Source organism: Phacochoerus africanus, chromosome 13 (assembly GCF_016906955.1).
Source record: "Phacochoerus africanus isolate WHEZ1 chromosome 13, ROS_Pafr_v1, whole genome shotgun sequence".
Taxonomy (NCBI): Eukaryota; Metazoa; Chordata; class Mammalia; order Artiodactyla; family Suidae; genus Phacochoerus; species Phacochoerus africanus.
In genome coordinates this window covers 67,392,947-67,409,704 of record NC_062556.1, presented here as the reverse complement: position 1 = coordinate 67,409,704, position 16,758 = coordinate 67,392,947, and the positions used below count along the sequence as shown (strand labels likewise).

The following is a 16,758-nucleotide window of genomic DNA, read 5'->3' as shown; positions in this document are numbered from 1 at the left end:
GAACCTCCATATGCCTCAGGAGCAGCCCTAGAAAGAGCAAAAAAGACAAAAAAATAATAAATAAAATGTCTACTAATACAGTGCCAAACCAGTGCCAGCCTTTGAATAGTTGATATTTTTAATGTGTTCACGCATTTAATCTGAAAGTGTATCTTCACCGATTCCACATAGTGCCCTTTCCTGATTTGCACTGCGAGGTGAGAAGCAGCACGTGGCTTGAAGGAGTGCCCTGGACGGCCGGGGGGGGGGGGGGGGGGGCACGTGGACACGGGGCCAGTCGGGAATCTTCCCGCCCCGAGCCTGGTCTGCACAGGCAGCGAGCTTTCAGTCCCCCTGGTGATTGGTGAGCCTCTGCAGTGGAAATATCTCTTCTCTAAAGCCGACTGTCGGCTGTTTTATGACCAGTGTCTAAGTAAACATAAACGCCATAGGCCTGGAAAGGAGACAGCTGCCTTGAGTGACGTGGCTCCGGAGATCTGGTTTTGGTACCCAAGGTGTCAGTCTGTTTCTCTCCTGTTCCTGGCTCTTTAGAAACCACTGGCATGATGTGTTCATTCTCTGGGAGGCCCACTTCCCTTGGGGGGCTGGGTGAGGGCGGTCAAACTTGAATCCACATCAGACAATTCCTGGGAATTGTTTATGACCTCTGATCCACCTTCCTGCTAGAACTAAGTCATGCCTTTCGTCTTATTCTAACGTCTCATTTAATTTCCTCAGTGAAATTCTCCCATCCTCAGTCAGAGTCTGTAGGGACATAAAGGTGGAGATGAGACACTCCACTGTCCCCTCTGGTTGTCTGTGAGCAGAAAAGTGAAGTGACTTTTCTTTTTGCTCCCCCCCCCCGCCCCCGCCCCGCCCCGGGACCTTTCTGAATGTTCAAATTTTTTTTATGTTTAGTATATACTACTCTCTAATGAGAAAAAGAGAAGAAAATTGATGGGAAAATAAGGCAGTTGGTAAACTGGGTGTGTCCAGGGTGGAAGGTCCTTTACCCCTTTAAATAGGGGAGTATGCATATTTTGTGTGAGTTTTTACTCCACTCTTCATGCACATTCTGCCGTCCAAACCCACGAAGACTAAAATCCTGAAAACGGGAAGCAAAAACCTTGACCAGAGAGAATAAAAGAATGGAAAATTTAACTCCAGTAGTAAGAACTTGGAGACAGGCCAGTTTGGACCAGAGGTCTTGGCAGTTTTGTACACACCGTCTCTCCTGCTTGTCTCCAGCAGAGAGTGCTGAGGACATGAAGGCACATCCAGATTTACGCAAACCTTAATCCAGCCACGGTCAGGAAGGGCTGTGGGCCCTGGGAAGAGCAGTGCTCACAAAGAGCAGGCCATGCAGGCGGTTCTCCAAGCCCTGCAAGCAGCCCATCTTTCTTTCTCTTTTCTAATTGGTGAACAGCTGCTTGTGGTGGAGAATTCTATCATACTGAGTTAATTAAGTCACATTTTCTGCTCATTAAATTGCTTTTCTTTCACATGATGGAATTCAATACTGTCCCTCAGTATTCCACGATAGAAAGATCACTGTGGATTCCAGGTGTCCTACCAGCTGTGAATGCACCTGTGACTACTGGACCTAAAAAAACAAAACTTACTCCTTGAGTAAAATTTGTGCTCCAACATTAAGATGAAGCGAGTCCTGAAACTTACTCCAGCTATAATTTGCTACACGGCAGAGCTGTTTGGACATGTCTTCTCTGTTCCTTTGGCTAAATTGTAAGATTGGTTTGAGACTTTTTTGATGACAGTCATTTTTGCCTCCTTGTGCAAAATGTACACAGTGTCCCAAACACACACCTGTGTTCCAGCAGGCCTGTCTGTATTTGAACACGCAGCTCTCTGGTGTCACACACGTTTACTGGCTACATGCTGACCTCTAGCTGGGTGACATCTCTGTCTACTGTGTGTTTTCAGCGATCGTTGGGAGTTTTAGCCAACCAGGCTCACACAGTGTTTAATCGATGTGAATTTGCTTCTGGCGGGAGGAAATCTTAGCGAACAGGAAAAGGAATTAATGGTGGCCCTCTGGCTTTGTCACGTGAAACCCATGACGTGTTAAAGTCCTGCTGGCTGCTCCTACTGCACTAGATCAGAGGCTGCATCAGATGCTCCCTCCACTTGAACTCAGGTCTTCACGGAGGCCTTGCAGGCTCAGCTTTAGGGTCTCTGTTCCACAGGTGAGAACGGCGAGGGCTGGCTTAACTGTGCCAATCCGTGCATCTGCGAAATTGTGCCTGACCGAAGCCTGTGCATTTCCTCCTTGGCAGGCTACCTGGTGATGCGTGGCCTAATGGGGTGCCCAACAGCCCTCGGGGGAGAAAACACGACCCACCCTGGTGGCAGACCTATGTCATCCACCTCACTTCAGTATTCTTTCAGCCCTCTAATTAGCTGGCACCCGTAATGGCACTTCCCTATTGGAACTGAGATGTCACAAGCCTTGTATCAGTTGCTGGTGATAGTAAAAATAAGTAAATAAATAGAAAATCAATACTGAGAAACAGTGGTCCTTTAAACCACGTTACAGTTTGCTGGAAAGTATTATAATTGGTCCTTTCTTTGATACGAAAAATGTAAATGCTTCAAAACATAAATTTATTGATAAAGGAGTTCCCACTGTGGCCCAGTGGGTTAAAAACTCGACAAGTATCCATGAGGATGCAGGTTCAATCCCTGGCTTTGCTCAGTGAATTAAGGATCCAGTGTTGCCGTGGCTGTGGCATAGGCTTGCACCTGTAGCTCCTCTTCGACCCTTTGTTGTTGATAAACTTCTGATAAGCTTTGTTGGGTGGGTGTGTTCACATGGAAGTTCCCAGGCCAGAGGTTGAATCAGAGGTGCAGCTGCCAGCCCACGCCACAGGCACAGCACAGCTCGCATCTGTGACCTGTGCTGCAGCTCGAGGCAACACCAGATCCTTTAACCCACTAAGCAAGTCCAGGGAGCAAACCCGCATCCTCACCGATACTAGTCGGATTCTTAACCCACGAAGCCATGACATGAACTCCTATGAAAGCTTTGTTATACTGCAGGAGACTTCTGTGCTTTCGTAGAGGACTCATGGCACGTTTAAATTATAAGTCGTCTCAGTACCTGGAAAATGTAACCTCTGAGGCTGAACGTTGCAGACAACCCGTTCGCGTGTCTGGCGTGTCTCACTGACCGAGCTGTCCTCCTGTGTTTTAAGAACCAGCTCCTGGCCGACCATGGGCATAATCCCCTCATGAAAAAAGTCTTCGACGTCTACCTGTGTTTCCTTCAAAAACATCAGTCCGAAACGGCTTTAAAAAACGTCTTCACCGCCTTAAGGTCATTGATTTATAAGGTACGTTGTTGCACCGGGGAGGCCGTCACTGTCCCACGTTCTCCCCTGGCCACACGGTGCCCTGTGTGGAAGGGACCGCCAACCTCTCTGGGTCCGTTTGTTCCCTCCAGTTTCCCTCAACCTTCTACGAGGGGCGGGCGGACATGTGCTCGGCCCTGTGCTATGAGATCCTGAAGTACTGCAACTCCAAGCTGAGCGCCATCCGGACCGAGGCCTCCCAGCTGCTCTACTTCCTGATGAGAAACAACTTCGACTACACGGGGAAGAAGTCCTTCGTGCGGACGCATCTGCAGGTGCGTGGGCCGTAGCTTCCAGCGCGCGTGCGCGGGGTGCGTTGCGGGACACCGTCCCAGCGGGAGGACGCTCAGTGTCACGCTTCCCAAGGTCAGGCGGTGTCGGTGCTGAACCTTGTGGCCTCAGGGTGGAAAATTCAAAAGTCACACTTCCTGGTTCAGTTTATTTCACCCTCCCCATCGTCAGCGTGGGGCCCAGCATGTGTTTCTGTTGGTGAATTGACGTTTAACCATTGAATCAATATTGGACTGACTGAAGTTCCACTGAGTCAGGGTTTAACATAGAACCTGTGTGAAGACGCCGCGTAGTAAACCCCCGACGTGAGACACAGGTGCCCAGGGGTGCTTTATGACTTCCTTCCGCTGTTAGCCCTGACATCGCTCCAGAGTTAAGGGGTCCCGAATTCTCTGCCTTGCAAACCGTGCCAGGTACTGAGGAGTCTTATGTATTTTGTCGGCTCTCTTTTCCTACAAATACGTGTAGAAGTGGCTTCTCCGTCTCGATACTTACTCCTTTTTCAAAACAGATATTTCCTGTTTGCACAGTGCGTGCCGGGATTCATGGATACAGCCATAAACAAAACAGGTCCCTCTCCTGGTGCCCGCGGAGTGTCGTGTATTGGAGGACAGACAGACCCTGAAACCCTTGTGCCTTGTGCCCGGGGCCATAACAGGGGACCTTGGGTGCACCAGGGAAGGAACTAGGGGGCTTCTCAGGGGATGGGAAGGGTGAACAGGGGTTGGGGGTTATCCTGTCCCAGGCCACACATACACCATGAGAAAGGGAGTTGAGAATATGTGTGAGAACATGTTGAGGAGGCATCGTGGCTTGTTCAGAGGGATCACCTGGACTCAGTGCTGAGAATGGAGCAGGGAGTGGAGACCTTAGCTCGGGACGCCTTGGGGAAACCATGGCCACATCTACGCCAAAGAGGACGGTGTCCTGGGCCAGGCACGGTGAGGCGAGAAGGAAGAGGGGATCGAGTTGACAGTACTTAGTGGTTGACTTTACCTGGGTGTGGTGACAGAACGGGGGTGGTGTGGGGAGGGGCCGTGGTTTAGCTTCAGTAACTAGGTAAAGGTGGTGCTGTTTATAGCACCCCCCCCCAGGAAGACAGCTCTTCCCATTGCCTAGTTAATATGTACATGTTTTAATTAAAAATGCAAAGGACCGTGCGCTTATTGAATATTTAATACATATAAATTCAAGCCAAAAAACAGCGAGGTAAATATTAAGGTCTCATTCTCCATTAGAGAAGGTGATAGGTAAGGAACCATCCAGGTGATACAGGCTTATCTGCTTCTCTTTCCTCTGCACTCTCCTGATGAGCACTTGGATGTACAAACAGGGCTCAAGGATAGCAGAGCACCTTCTGGGGTGGTTCTTAGACAGAGTGCACGTCCTACCCAAGGGCGGGAGCCGGGCCTCGATGAAGGTGGATTGATTAGCTCATTTTGTGTGTCCCCAAGGTCATTATTTCCGTCAGCCAGCTGATAGCAGACGTTGTTGGCATCGGGGGAACCAGATTCCAGCAGTCCTTGTCCATCATCAACAACTGTGCCAACAGCGACAGGCTCATCAAGGTGGGTGGCCCCAGCCCGCTTTATCTGTTACCCCCAGGACTGCCTTGTCCTCTGATAGGAACGGGGACGGGGGGCCCCGCAGCTAAAGCCCGTGTCTCTGCTGCACCCTCGTTTCAGCACACCACCTTCTCCTCGGACGTGAAGGACTTGACCAAGAGGATCCGCACGGTTCTGATGGCCACGGCCCAGATGAAGGAGCACGAGAATGACCCCGAGATGCTGGTGGACCTCCAGTACAGCCTGGCCAAGTCCTACGCCAGCACCCCCGAGCTCCGGAAGACCTGGCTGGACAGCATGGCCAGGATCCACGTCAAAAATGGGGACCTCTCCGAGGTAGCCTTGCCAGCCTTTCAGTCTGGGCTTTGGAGAAAACTAATTATGTCCCATTCACTGAAAAACCCATTTTGAGAAAAATTTCCCAGTGATTCAAAGGAGCCAATTAAAAACATGTGCTGCGTTAGGCAGTGCTGAGCCCCCAGTTACTCTCTAGTCCTCTAGGCATTTTAAGAACTTAGATCTCCGGAAGGAGAAAGCTCTGTCACCAACGGGCATTGTCTGAAAGCTCTCAGGAAACATCCCTGCTGGAGGAGCTGCCTGCCAGCTCAGGTGCACTGCGTTTCTGCCTCAGAACTCCTCTCTAGATCTGAAATTCAATGATTTTATGATAAAATTAGACTTTCCTGTTAGCAGAGTCGCGACAGTTCATCTCTTTTTCCCCTTGGAGGTGGTCCGTGGACGTGGCAGAGGTCAGAGTGCCCCCATGTGTGCGGAGCTGGAGGGTTCAGTAAGCCATGGCAGGTGGGGTGGGGTGGGGTGCGTCTTGAGATGGACTGGACCCTGGATCTGGCATTTACCAACTCTGACATTGAGCCAGCGTCTCAGTGACATCGTCTGTAAAATGGGAAATTAAGGAAGACAGCAGACTGAAGGGCAGGTTCTGTTCACGTTCAGTTTCATGTTCCCGTGAAAACTCTGTTCAGGTTTATGCCTGAGACACTTGAGTGTGATCAGCCGTACTACCAAAGAAGCACGCTTTTACTTTTGAATCTCTCTAATTACTCAAACGGGTAAAATTATGTTCTGCACTTGAAAATTTAACTATTTACCTCTTGATTATTCAGTCCATTTTTGACTGTAAGTTTAGTCTAAACTGTGCGTAAACCATAATAAAAATGAACTACATATTCTTAGTAGTAGTAATTTTTTTATCCTTCTGATAAGAACCAGGGGCTCGGGCACTGGGACCTTACAGCGGGTTCATTTCTAACATCTTTGATGTTTTGTAAAGCATGGCAATTTGGTGAAAAGAATTTATTTTTATTTTTTCTTTTGTTCATAGTGCTATCCGCTTAACATTAAATAATAGTTTTCATTCTGAATTCTGTTTTTAGGAAAAGTTACAACTTTGTCTTTTTTTGGTCATGAGAAAAATATATGAGCCCCTGAACTTTGAACCGTTCTCTCTGATTTTAGGGATGCACATGCCTTTTCTTCAGTGGTCCTCTTTTCCCTTTAAGAAAAAGGATGCTGAAGTTTTAGATATAGTAAAAAAAAAAAAAAAGCCACTTTTTAAAAATCTTTCATATTAAAATTTAATAATTCTATATAGAAATGGGCCTCTGTAGTTTCAAAATTTTAATTTCTGTGAACTGTTCCACGTTGTCAAAAGGTAGGATGTCAGCCATAAGAAACACTAGTTGATGTAGTTCCCACTGTGGCTCAGCGGGTTAAGAACCTGACATCGTACCCATGAGGATGCGGGTTCTGTCCCTGGCCTGGCTCAGTGGGTTAAGGATCTGGCATTGCTTACCAGCATAGGTCGTAGATGTGTCTCGGATCTGGCTTTGCTGTGGCTGCGGTGAAGGCCTGCGTTCGACCCTTAGTTGGGGGCTTCCATAGGCCGTGGGTGTAGCCCTAAAAAGAAAAAGAAACGCTAGTTGATGCCTTGAGATGTCATATAAGTACCTATTGTCATCATAAAGCCATCATGCTGCACTTTATAAGTGGTGGTCCTGAAGCATGTGTCCTTTGTTGCAGGCGGCGATGTGCTATGTCCATGTCACAGCCCTGGTGGCAGAATATCTCACACGGAAAGGTAAGGGATGATTCCTTTGTTTTGTGAAATATCTGTAAAATTGTACAGAGCAGCAAAGGCAAGCGAGAGCCATTCAGAAAGATACGGGGGTAGAAGGGGTGTGCGTGTGTGTGCATGCGCGTAAGGGAGGGAGGGAGAGAGACCCTGTATTCACTGTTTGAGTCACTGGCATGCCATCAGCCTGACTTGGTAGGCACCGCAGAGATGCACAGCTAAAGTAGGTGGCATGTCGTCATTAACCTCTGGCTAATAACTCCGTCTTGCAAAATTAGTTCATGAGCTTTGCATCTGGGAGTCCCTGGCCAGCCAGTCTTGAGCTGGAAAGATTTTATTTTCCTTTAAGATCATTCCCACTGGAACCGTTTATCCATCAAAAGGCAGCTGTCCCAGGAGGCCGTCAGACCGCATCTTCTGGAGCACAGCCCAGGCGGCTCCTTGTGCGCCCGGGGTGGGGGGGGGGGCAGCTTGCTGGCTGCAGACCTTGCCTCCCCACAGGAGGAGGGGCGGGAGTGGCGCCACCCGCTTGTACCTTCAGTGCTTGTTCCCACGTGAGGCCAGGAGTTCTCTCACGGGTCCTCTGGTTAAACACCAGCTGCTCGTTTCCACTTCCAAGCTGAGAACACGGGGGTTTTAGAAAAGCCTGTAGTGTGCACGTGCGTCCTGACCCTCGGCCGCCCCAGATCCGGCTACGACAGGAACCTGCCCAAGGTGGGGCACAAAGTCCCGGGTGCGAGGCCAGGGGCTTCCTATCGTTGTGGTGCAGCCGGCTCTTTGAATGCAGTGTAAGGGAATCCAGGCTGGTCCTACGCAGAGCCTGGAGGAGAGAAGTCAGGGGGGTGCTGATTTCCTGCTGAGACCTTCTGCCAGGTGACGCTGTGCTCGTGTTTAGAAGCAGACCTAGCCCTCCAGCCGGAGCCGCCCCTCCTCCCCCACGGCCACAGCACCTGCCAGAGGAGGCGCCGGGGAGGTGAGCCGAGGGCGGGCCCTGTCCCTGTGACACTCAGAGGTGTGGGGTTTCTCTTTCACTTCTGCTGGGATGGCCTTGACTCTCCGTCCCCCCGTCCTCGCCTCTCCGGCTCGATGGCGGTCTGCTCCCCTGGGTGAGGGGAGGGAAACACCTTGGCCACCGCTGTGGTTGTTCCACCCAAGTCGCTTGTATATTTAAACGTCCTCTGTAGCCAAAAACATTGCTTTTTGTACATTCATGTGTCCTCAAGCTCCCCGCGTGATGCTTTCCATAGAGGAGTCTTCGTTTCCATGAAGTAAGAGCAAGGCTAGGGCAGGACAGTGGCAGAGATGCTAGATAAGCCGTGAATGGCCCGGAGGCCTTGACCTTGTGCAGCAGAAAAGTCTGACTTGCGGGGCTGCCCTTTTTAGACTTGACTTCAGAGTTCTCTGTGTTCTTCTTTTTCCCAAAACATGGGAGGTCTCAGTTCAAGTTTTGGCTTCTCTTTTGTTTTATGGTAAATAGCGATCTTAATAGAGCAGTGAGACATCTCAAGTCCTTCTTCACTTGATCATTTTTGTCCAGCCGACATTGTCCAAGTGACGCAAAAGTTTCCCCGGTGGCTCCAGGATGAGAAAGGCGCGCGTGGCGCTTACTGCTTACGGAGTCCGTCCTCACCCCGGGTGTCTCTCCCAGCAGCAGCCACTGGCCCTTCCCCGGAGGATCGGAGCGCTAGACCCCCGAGCCATCATCCTGCCCCTCAGCCGTGGGAGCAAAGCCCTCTCCTCAGCCCTCAGGCAGGGCAGCTCCTCAGCTCACGGCCACCACTGTTGAGTTACATCTGTTTTTTGGGGCTTTTTTGGTTTTTTGCCTTTTTGTGGGTTGAGCCCGGCCTACACCACAGCCACAGCGTCTTGGGATCCAAGCCGCATCTGTGACCTACACCACACAGCTCATGGCAACGCCAGATCCCCAACCCACTGAGCGAGGCCAGGGATCAAACCCGCCTCCTCATGGACACGAGCCAGATTCGTTTCCGCTGAGCCACAACGGGAACTCCTCAAGTTACATTTAATTGACAGCTTCACACAGGAGAAGGGCGAGTTCTGGGCTATCCCCGCCAGAGGGGGCCAGATGACAGCTGGAAGGAGACAGTTATTTTTGAGTCTGTACTTTTCTGATTGGCTTTGGCTGCTTTGCTTTTCTGGGTTTCTGAGCATGATCATCTTACCAAAGCAAACTACTGTTGTTATTATTTTGCCATTAATTCGATCCTGTACCTATTTCAATTTATTTAAGGATTAATACATTTTTGATAAAGGTGGGTGAAAAATAAAAAGGGACGAGAAAAAGAAACAGAGTCGGGGGGCAGTTAAGTATGAGGAACGAATGAAGAGACGTACACAGTGGCCCCAGGCTCCCTGTGGGAACGCTGGCCTGAGGCCCAGGAGATTTCGGCATCCGTGACCTCATTCAACCCAAACGAACGGGCAGGAAGAACCCTCACGGTTCGGCCCCTTTCCAGTTGGTAGCTCTGACCTCTCCCCTGCTCTCTGGCCTGCAGGCGTGTTCAGACAGGGCTGCACAGCCTTCAGGGTGATTACCCCGAACATAGACGAGGAGGCCTCCATGATGGAAGACGTGGGCATGCAGGACGTCCACTTCAACGAGGTGAGTGCCACCGCCCGGGCCCCAGGCCCGGGCTCCCACGAGCCTCCGGGGCTGCCCTTCGCCTGCCGGCGCCCGAGGAGCGTTTTCTCTCTGCAGCCACTGTGCGTGCCCTTGGCTCTAAGATTGAGTTCTCCGGGACACTGAGACAGAGCAGCGAAAGCTCCGTTTCCCTTTCCAGGAACGTCTCCTTTTCCCTGGAAAGAGAATTGGAAGCGCTGGTTAAGTGAAGTGAGGCCAAGAGCTTGAACACGTGTAGTGAAAGGTCCGGTATTTTGACCATAAAGCTTCTCCCTCTTTCCAGCATTCATTTCTCCAGTTCATGAGTTTTATTGATGTTTAAACTGACTGTTAGATCAGTGTCTCCAACGCAAGATAACTCTCCAGTGTCCCCAGACACGGCAAGGCCAGGAGAGGCCAGACCGAGCTGGGGGCAGGGCAGCGCCTGTCCAGGGCGCCGGCTCCCTGCCGCACCTGAGTGCTGTCGCCCACCATGAGGAGGGAGGGCCAGCCTGTCCCACCCTCACAGAGACCTGAAGGTTTGGCCTTAGATCATTGTAGCAGTTTTTGCATGTTTCTTGCCTAGACAGGGTCACCTTGGGGCCACTTCTCTATAACTAGAAAGTTTTGGAATAAAGCCAGGTATTTGAACAAATGCCAGTTTTCAGCACGCGTTCCCTGAACTTCCTCTTCCATGAATGTCTAGCAGTAGCGTGTTTCCTGTGTGCCTGCCTCCCCTCACCTCAGAGCAAAGGGGGACAGTCGACAGAAAGCTTTTGGTCCTGCCTGTCTTTATAGGAAACACAGAGTTGTGTGTTTCTCCACGTGGAAAAGGGAGTGAGCATCTTCTCCCCGTGTGATGCTTGTTTTCATGCTGCAGAGGTCCTGCAGGTGACATCATGACTTCTGATCATGGTCTTGCCAGGGGGCAGAGCCCGTGACAAAACATCCTCCATGAGGCTGACCACCTGTGAGTAGGCAGTTCTCAAAGTGCGGTCCTGGGACCCCTGGTGTCCCTGAGACCCTTTCAGAAAGTCCTTGAGGGCCTTAGGTTTCCAACTGAATGTCTGGGTGAGACTAGCTTTTGTTTGGCTACAGCATGCCAAGCAACATACTGAAGAGGGTTCATGCAGAAGCAGAGATGGGAGTCCAGGCATCGCCTACAAAATCAGACATCAGCCTTGCAAGAATGTAAAACAATGTCTTCTCCTTAGTTTTTTTTTTTTTTTTTGGAAAATGTTCTTTTTTTCATTAATGTGTTATTTTCATTAACATGCAATAGGTTTATTATTATTAAGAAATCTTTTTTTATTTTCCATTCCTAATATTGTAAATATTGAGAGGTAACACCCATATACATAAAAGTTCTCAGCCATTTTTAAAGAATTCTCAATGGTTTTTATGCTATATAAAGGGACATTAAGCCCCAGAGGCTTAAGAACCACTGTCAAAAACAGTCTAGTCTTCAGATGACTGTCTCAATTAAAAGCCAACCATGAGGGAGTTCCCATCGTGGTGCAGTGATTAATGAATCCAACTAGGCACCCTGAGGTGGCGGGTTCGATCCCTGCCCTTGCTCAGTGGGTTAACGATCCGGCGTTGCCGTGAGCTGTGGTGTAGGTCGCAGACGCAGCTCGGATCCCGCGTTGCTGTGGCTCTGGCGTAGGCCGGTGGCTACAGCTCCGATTCGACCCCTAGCCTGGGAACCTCCATATGCCATGAGAGGGGCCCAAGAAATGGCAAAAAGACAAAAACAAGCAAAACAAACAAACAAAAAGCCAACATGAGAAAGTGGGATAAGATACTGAGTGATTTCACATTTACATACTACAATAATTTTAACCAAAATGCATAAAGCTTTCTAATTATCCTGAGGGGAAAAAGCCAGTTGGTTATTACGTGGTGTCAATAGTTCAGCTGTCTCTCCACCTTGAGATGCCTGGACCGATAGTAGTTTTTTTATCTTTCACTTGAAGTGGAGGCCTGTCCCTGAGGCAGCCAGGCCCGCGTGCTCTTGGCTTTGAACGCATCACTTCCAGAAGAGTTTTGACTGGGTTACAGCCTGAGAAGCAGCTTGCAGTCAGTGTCTCCCTGGAGAAGCCATTCTTGTCCCCCGCCACCCAGTCAGCCCTCCAGAGCACAGAGCTTTGTTTAGAATTCAATAAGGAATACAGCAATGCCAGCAACATCGCCAAAGACTGGAAAGTAAACAGGCCTCAGTAACCCGTACTCGGGGATGATCAAATGAAGTTCATGTTTGCTCGTCGGATTAAGGAATACGCTAGAACCGTCTCTACAGCCTAGGGAGCGAGCCTGTGAAATCGAGGGCAGGCGTGATGGGGGAAGTCTGGCAGTGGCACCCGTCTGAGTAATAAGGAAACATGTGGCGGGGATAACTTTATCTGCAGTTTCCAGCACGTGGCGTTTCCACCTTGTCCTTGAAGCGTATAAAGTTGGTCAATCTTTAACCAGGTCCATAGTCCATGATGATCTGCGGTGATGAGGGTGTGACACGGGGGGTTGTAAAATCCCAAGCAAGGCCCACACATTTCAGATTGACGCTAGTGGGAGGGAGAAAATTAACATGTTCCAGAAGCCACAAAAGCAGAAATGCCACATGCAGTTTTTGCTTTGGCGCTAAAGATGTTTCAAGAAAAAGAGAAAGTCGAATATCTCTGCCAGAGAAGGAGTTTGGGCAAAGTTGATGAGAACAGGTGTAGAACAACAGCTTAATAAAAAATCATTGCCCTTTTAATCTGCATTATTAGATATATTTAAATGCCTAGGATGCTCTCCTAACATGATTTTAGAGGCGCTGCCAAAAAATGCACAGTTCTCCTGGCAGGAGGCCTCAGCTGAGTTTTTATTGGTGGCAGTTTATCTTCCTGACTCTGATCTAAAGAGCAGACTCCCTCCCAGCTGCTTTTGACTAAAGAGAAACGTCTCATTCCTGTTTACATTTTGTTTCACAGGTTGGACCTATGTAGATTGAAAAATTCTGAGTCCCCTGTGATGTCAAAATTTCATACAGCCCATGTCATTTTTTAAAGCAGATTGATTGAAGTCTAACTTTGAAAATTCACCTGTTTTATGTGCATACCGTGATGAGTTTTTGACAAAAGCACACTATCTTGTAACTGCCACCATGGTCAAAATATAGAATATTTTCATCACCCCCCAAAGCTCCCTTTGGCATCCCCTGGAGGTCCTGGCTCCGGCAACCGTGCCCTGCATCCTGTCACTACAGTTCCCACCCGTGTCATTTTGAGAGCCCTCCCTCATTATCCCTCACAATCAGAGTCCTGGCAGGAAAGAGCACACTTGCAAGTTGAAGAACGTCTAACAAAGGGATATTTGACAGGTTTGTTCAGGCTTTAGGGAAACCAACAAGACCCTGGAGGTTAGTCACAGCTGGGTTGCCACCCTTGACCTGTGGGCCAAGGGAGGGGGAGAGAGAAACTACACACGGGGTCACCTGCCTGGGCGGTGGGCTCTAGGGGTGAGCTCAATCCTGGCACAGGGATGGGGAAGCAGGATCGAGCAAGCACCCCCACCCCACTCTCCTGCTGGCCTCCCACCAGCTGAGCCCAGCCAGCAGGCAGGCCAGCGGGCAGGCCAGCGGTCCTGGTGCATCAGCGCCCCCCCCCCCCCATAGCACAGAGTGAGGCAGGACGGACGAGAGGGACTCCAGCAGGGAAATGGAAAATACAGCCTATCCCTATTATCTACCAGGTTGCTAAATTTTCTTTGTAACCCCAAAATCAGTACTCACTGACGGGCTTTTGCAGGCGTTTGGGGACATGCACAGAGTGGTAAAAAACTTGAGCCCACCTATTCCCAGTGGAGGTTGAATGGCAACGCTCTGCCTTGTTGTTTCAGCTCCTGCTGTAAACAGGGGTCTGTCTCTGGCCCCATGTAAGCTGCCGAGATGCCATCCTGTGATCGGAGCACAGAGGGAGCCTGTGTGCCCTATGGAGAAGGCAGATAACTTCATTGAGGCAGGACTTACAGTGCCTTTGGCCACGGGTTCAATGTTAATGAACCAATATGTACTAGGTTAGGGGTCTTTAAACAGGAACATGCAGAAAACAAGGTTATGTACTAATCCGTTGTCAAAAATTTTGTAACCAGAAACTCTCTGGAGCCTAACCCTGCATTCCCCCCGCGGAGGCACAGCCCCGTATTCACACATTCAGTGTTCGAGGTGACCTGCTAGAACATAACCGTCGTGAGTAGCGAGGACCGACTTCGTCCGGCACCCTCGGGTGTCGTTCACAGAGCGATAGCTGTCGTCATTCATGTAGTAAATACATGTGGCTAACCCGGCAAGGGGCTGACTTACACTGGCCAGACTGTGGTCTATGCGGAAACAACTGCCAGGAACAAACATAAAATGTTACAATAGCTACAGAACATCTCAAGAGAGAGCCATCAGCAGGACACATCCTGTGATGCTCCCAGCCGGGGGATTGTAACCCTGCGGAGTCGTCCAAGCGTCTGCTTTTCCTCGACCCAGACCCAGTGCTCTGAGCGGCATCAGAGTTGCCTCGCGTACCCCCAGACAACAGCAGTGGGGAACGTGGCCCGTGGAATCTGTCTATCTGCCCTCCCTGGCTTCTGCCAGGATGTGCTGCCCTCCTTCACGTTGCGAGTAGTTCCTAAGCTTCCCGGTGCGGGAGAGACAGGGTGAGCTTGACCTGGTCCCTGCCTCAGCACAGAACACTGCTTCGCATGCTTTCTTCCCGTCCCTCCTCAGATGGAGCCAACATCACTCAAATGAAAAATTTATAAGTACCCTGCACACACGCAGGCTCTCCCAGGCATTTTCATGCACACACATTAGGGAGCTATTTCCCCAGACGGGTGCTTGGTGCCCACAATTGCCTGGCTGTGGCACACTTGCCAATGACTAGCTAATGACGTTTTAAACAGCTTCCTGAATGGCTTATGAGCTTAGTGTACTGAGATCGTTTTGAGATCGGTTGTGTGTTGTAAAATAGGTACTTTCCATATGCGTAAGGTTCATTGACGTTTTTTTTTTCCCCTCCCACCAGTACTAACAGTTCTTCCTGTGTATTGACAATTTAGGGAAAAGTAACTAGGCATTTAGGTTTTAAATAAGGTGGGGAAGCTTTCAGGCCTTCTGTTTGACCACCTCGCAAGGTCAGCACTCTCTGACCATTGTCAGTGTTAGTTCTCATCCTCAGGTGATTGCTGAGAATTCAAAGTAAATTAATCCATGGAATTTCTGTTGAGACTATTAATGCAGTGAGCCCCAGTGTTTAGTTACTACGATGTCTTAGTTTTTATGGCTCTTCATGATTTTGTGTTGATGTATAGCCTCTCAAATTTAACTCTCTATGATTGCTGGTTACTTCATTTCAAAGAATTGTTACTTGATGCATGAGTTGTAAATGTCTAGGTGTAGAGTTGACATTGACCAGAGTAATTTACCAAATTAAGCATTGATGCTCAGTAATTCATACCCTCTAATAAGAGAAGGACTTAACTTTTTAAAAATGAAAGCCAGTTTTAGATTGTTTTGGGGTAAAGTTTGTGCCTACTCAGCTTTTTATAGTATATATTACCTTTTTTTTTTTTTTTTAACAATACTAAGTGATACTCAGACTGATAAAGGATAGATCCTGAATGGCTCCTAAAGCAGATGTCCAATAGCATATGTAAGTTAATTTACTGAACCCTGTTCTCTTTATCAGACATTCTTATTTTCCACCATTCTGAGGGATTTCCCTGGTTGAAGTCCATCTTTTTATACCACATATGGTAGATTTTTCCATAATGAATTCAGTTGTCCATAGGAGTGATTTGCTACTTGGAATCAGGTTTCATTGTTACTAAACTTCACAGGTGTGCCTAGTTTGACAAACAAGAGTAAAAATAGTATTCAAATCTTAATCTCCCAATTGGGAGCATTTGATTTAGGAGATGACCCTCAAATTCTCTTTGCTATGTATTTTTTAAGTGACTCAATCTAGGACCATTTAAAATATATCTCAGGAGTTCCCATCGTGGCGCAGTGGTTAACGAATCCGACTAGGAACCATGAGGTTGCGGGTTTGGTCCCTGCCCTTGCTCAGTGGGTTAACGATCTGGCGTTGCCGTGAGCTGTGGTGTAGGTTGCAGACGTGGCTCGGATCCTGCGTTGCTGTGGCTCTGGTGTAGGCCGGCGGCTACAGCTCCGATTCAACCCCTAGCCTAGGAACCTCCATATGCTGTGGGAGCGGCCCAAGAAATGGCAAAAAGACCAAAAAAAAAAAAAAAAAATATATATATATATATATATATATATATATATATATATATATATCTCAAAGGCTAAACTAGATACCCTATGAAGATGGGTAGGACATCGTTTTAAAATCAAGTAGCATCTTCCTTAAATAATACTTGCTTGTTGGTGGCAGTTGATGTACACCTCTGCATTTTCATGTCTCATAAAATTATCTGTATTCAGTTATTAACTTACTTTTGACATGGACAACGTCGAGTGTGGCTATTTAATCTGTGTATTTAATCTTTCCACCTCCCCAGCCTCCTCCCTTGTCCCATCTGATTTAGATTTTATACTCCAACCCCCCCAACTTCTCATAAGTTTCTCATGCACCTTGCTCCCCTCTCTTTGCCCATGCTGTTCCCTCTCCCTGGAAGATCGCCCCTCTCTTCCTACCTACTCCCCGCTTTCACCTTTGCTTCACTAGCTCCTGATCATTTTAAGACTCAGTCAGTCATCACTTTCTGCAGCCTTCCAGGCACCCCTTCCCCGTTATCGAATAGATGCTGCTCCTTTCTGCATCCCTGATTCCCAAAATGTTTCTTCATCAG

At 48.8% G+C, this 16,758-nt stretch overlaps 1 protein-coding gene across 22 annotated transcripts in view; it reads left to right on the top strand.

The window, feature by feature from the left end:
• Positions 1–16,758, top strand: part of DOCK9 (dedicator of cytokinesis 9) — a 291,193-nt gene that overhangs the window by 249,417 nt on the left and 25,018 nt on the right. For 11 of the 22 annotated variants that reach the window (XM_047756468.1, XM_047756461.1, XM_047756467.1 and 8 more), the window contains 7 exons: positions 3,192–3,329; positions 3,440–3,622; positions 5,093–5,206; positions 5,324–5,539; positions 7,244–7,301; positions 8,191–8,268; positions 9,812–9,918. In XM_047756468.1, the coding sequence (XP_047612424.1) occupies positions 3,192–3,329; positions 3,440–3,622; positions 5,093–5,206; positions 5,324–5,539; positions 7,244–7,301; positions 8,191–8,268; positions 9,812–9,918 (894 nt within the window). The remainder of the gene's footprint in view (positions 1–3,191; positions 3,330–3,439; positions 3,623–5,092; positions 5,207–5,323; positions 5,540–7,243; positions 7,302–8,190; positions 8,269–9,811; positions 9,919–16,758) is intronic. The other 11 variants (XM_047756477.1, XM_047756474.1, XM_047756464.1 and 8 more) reach the window with 1 other exon arrangement.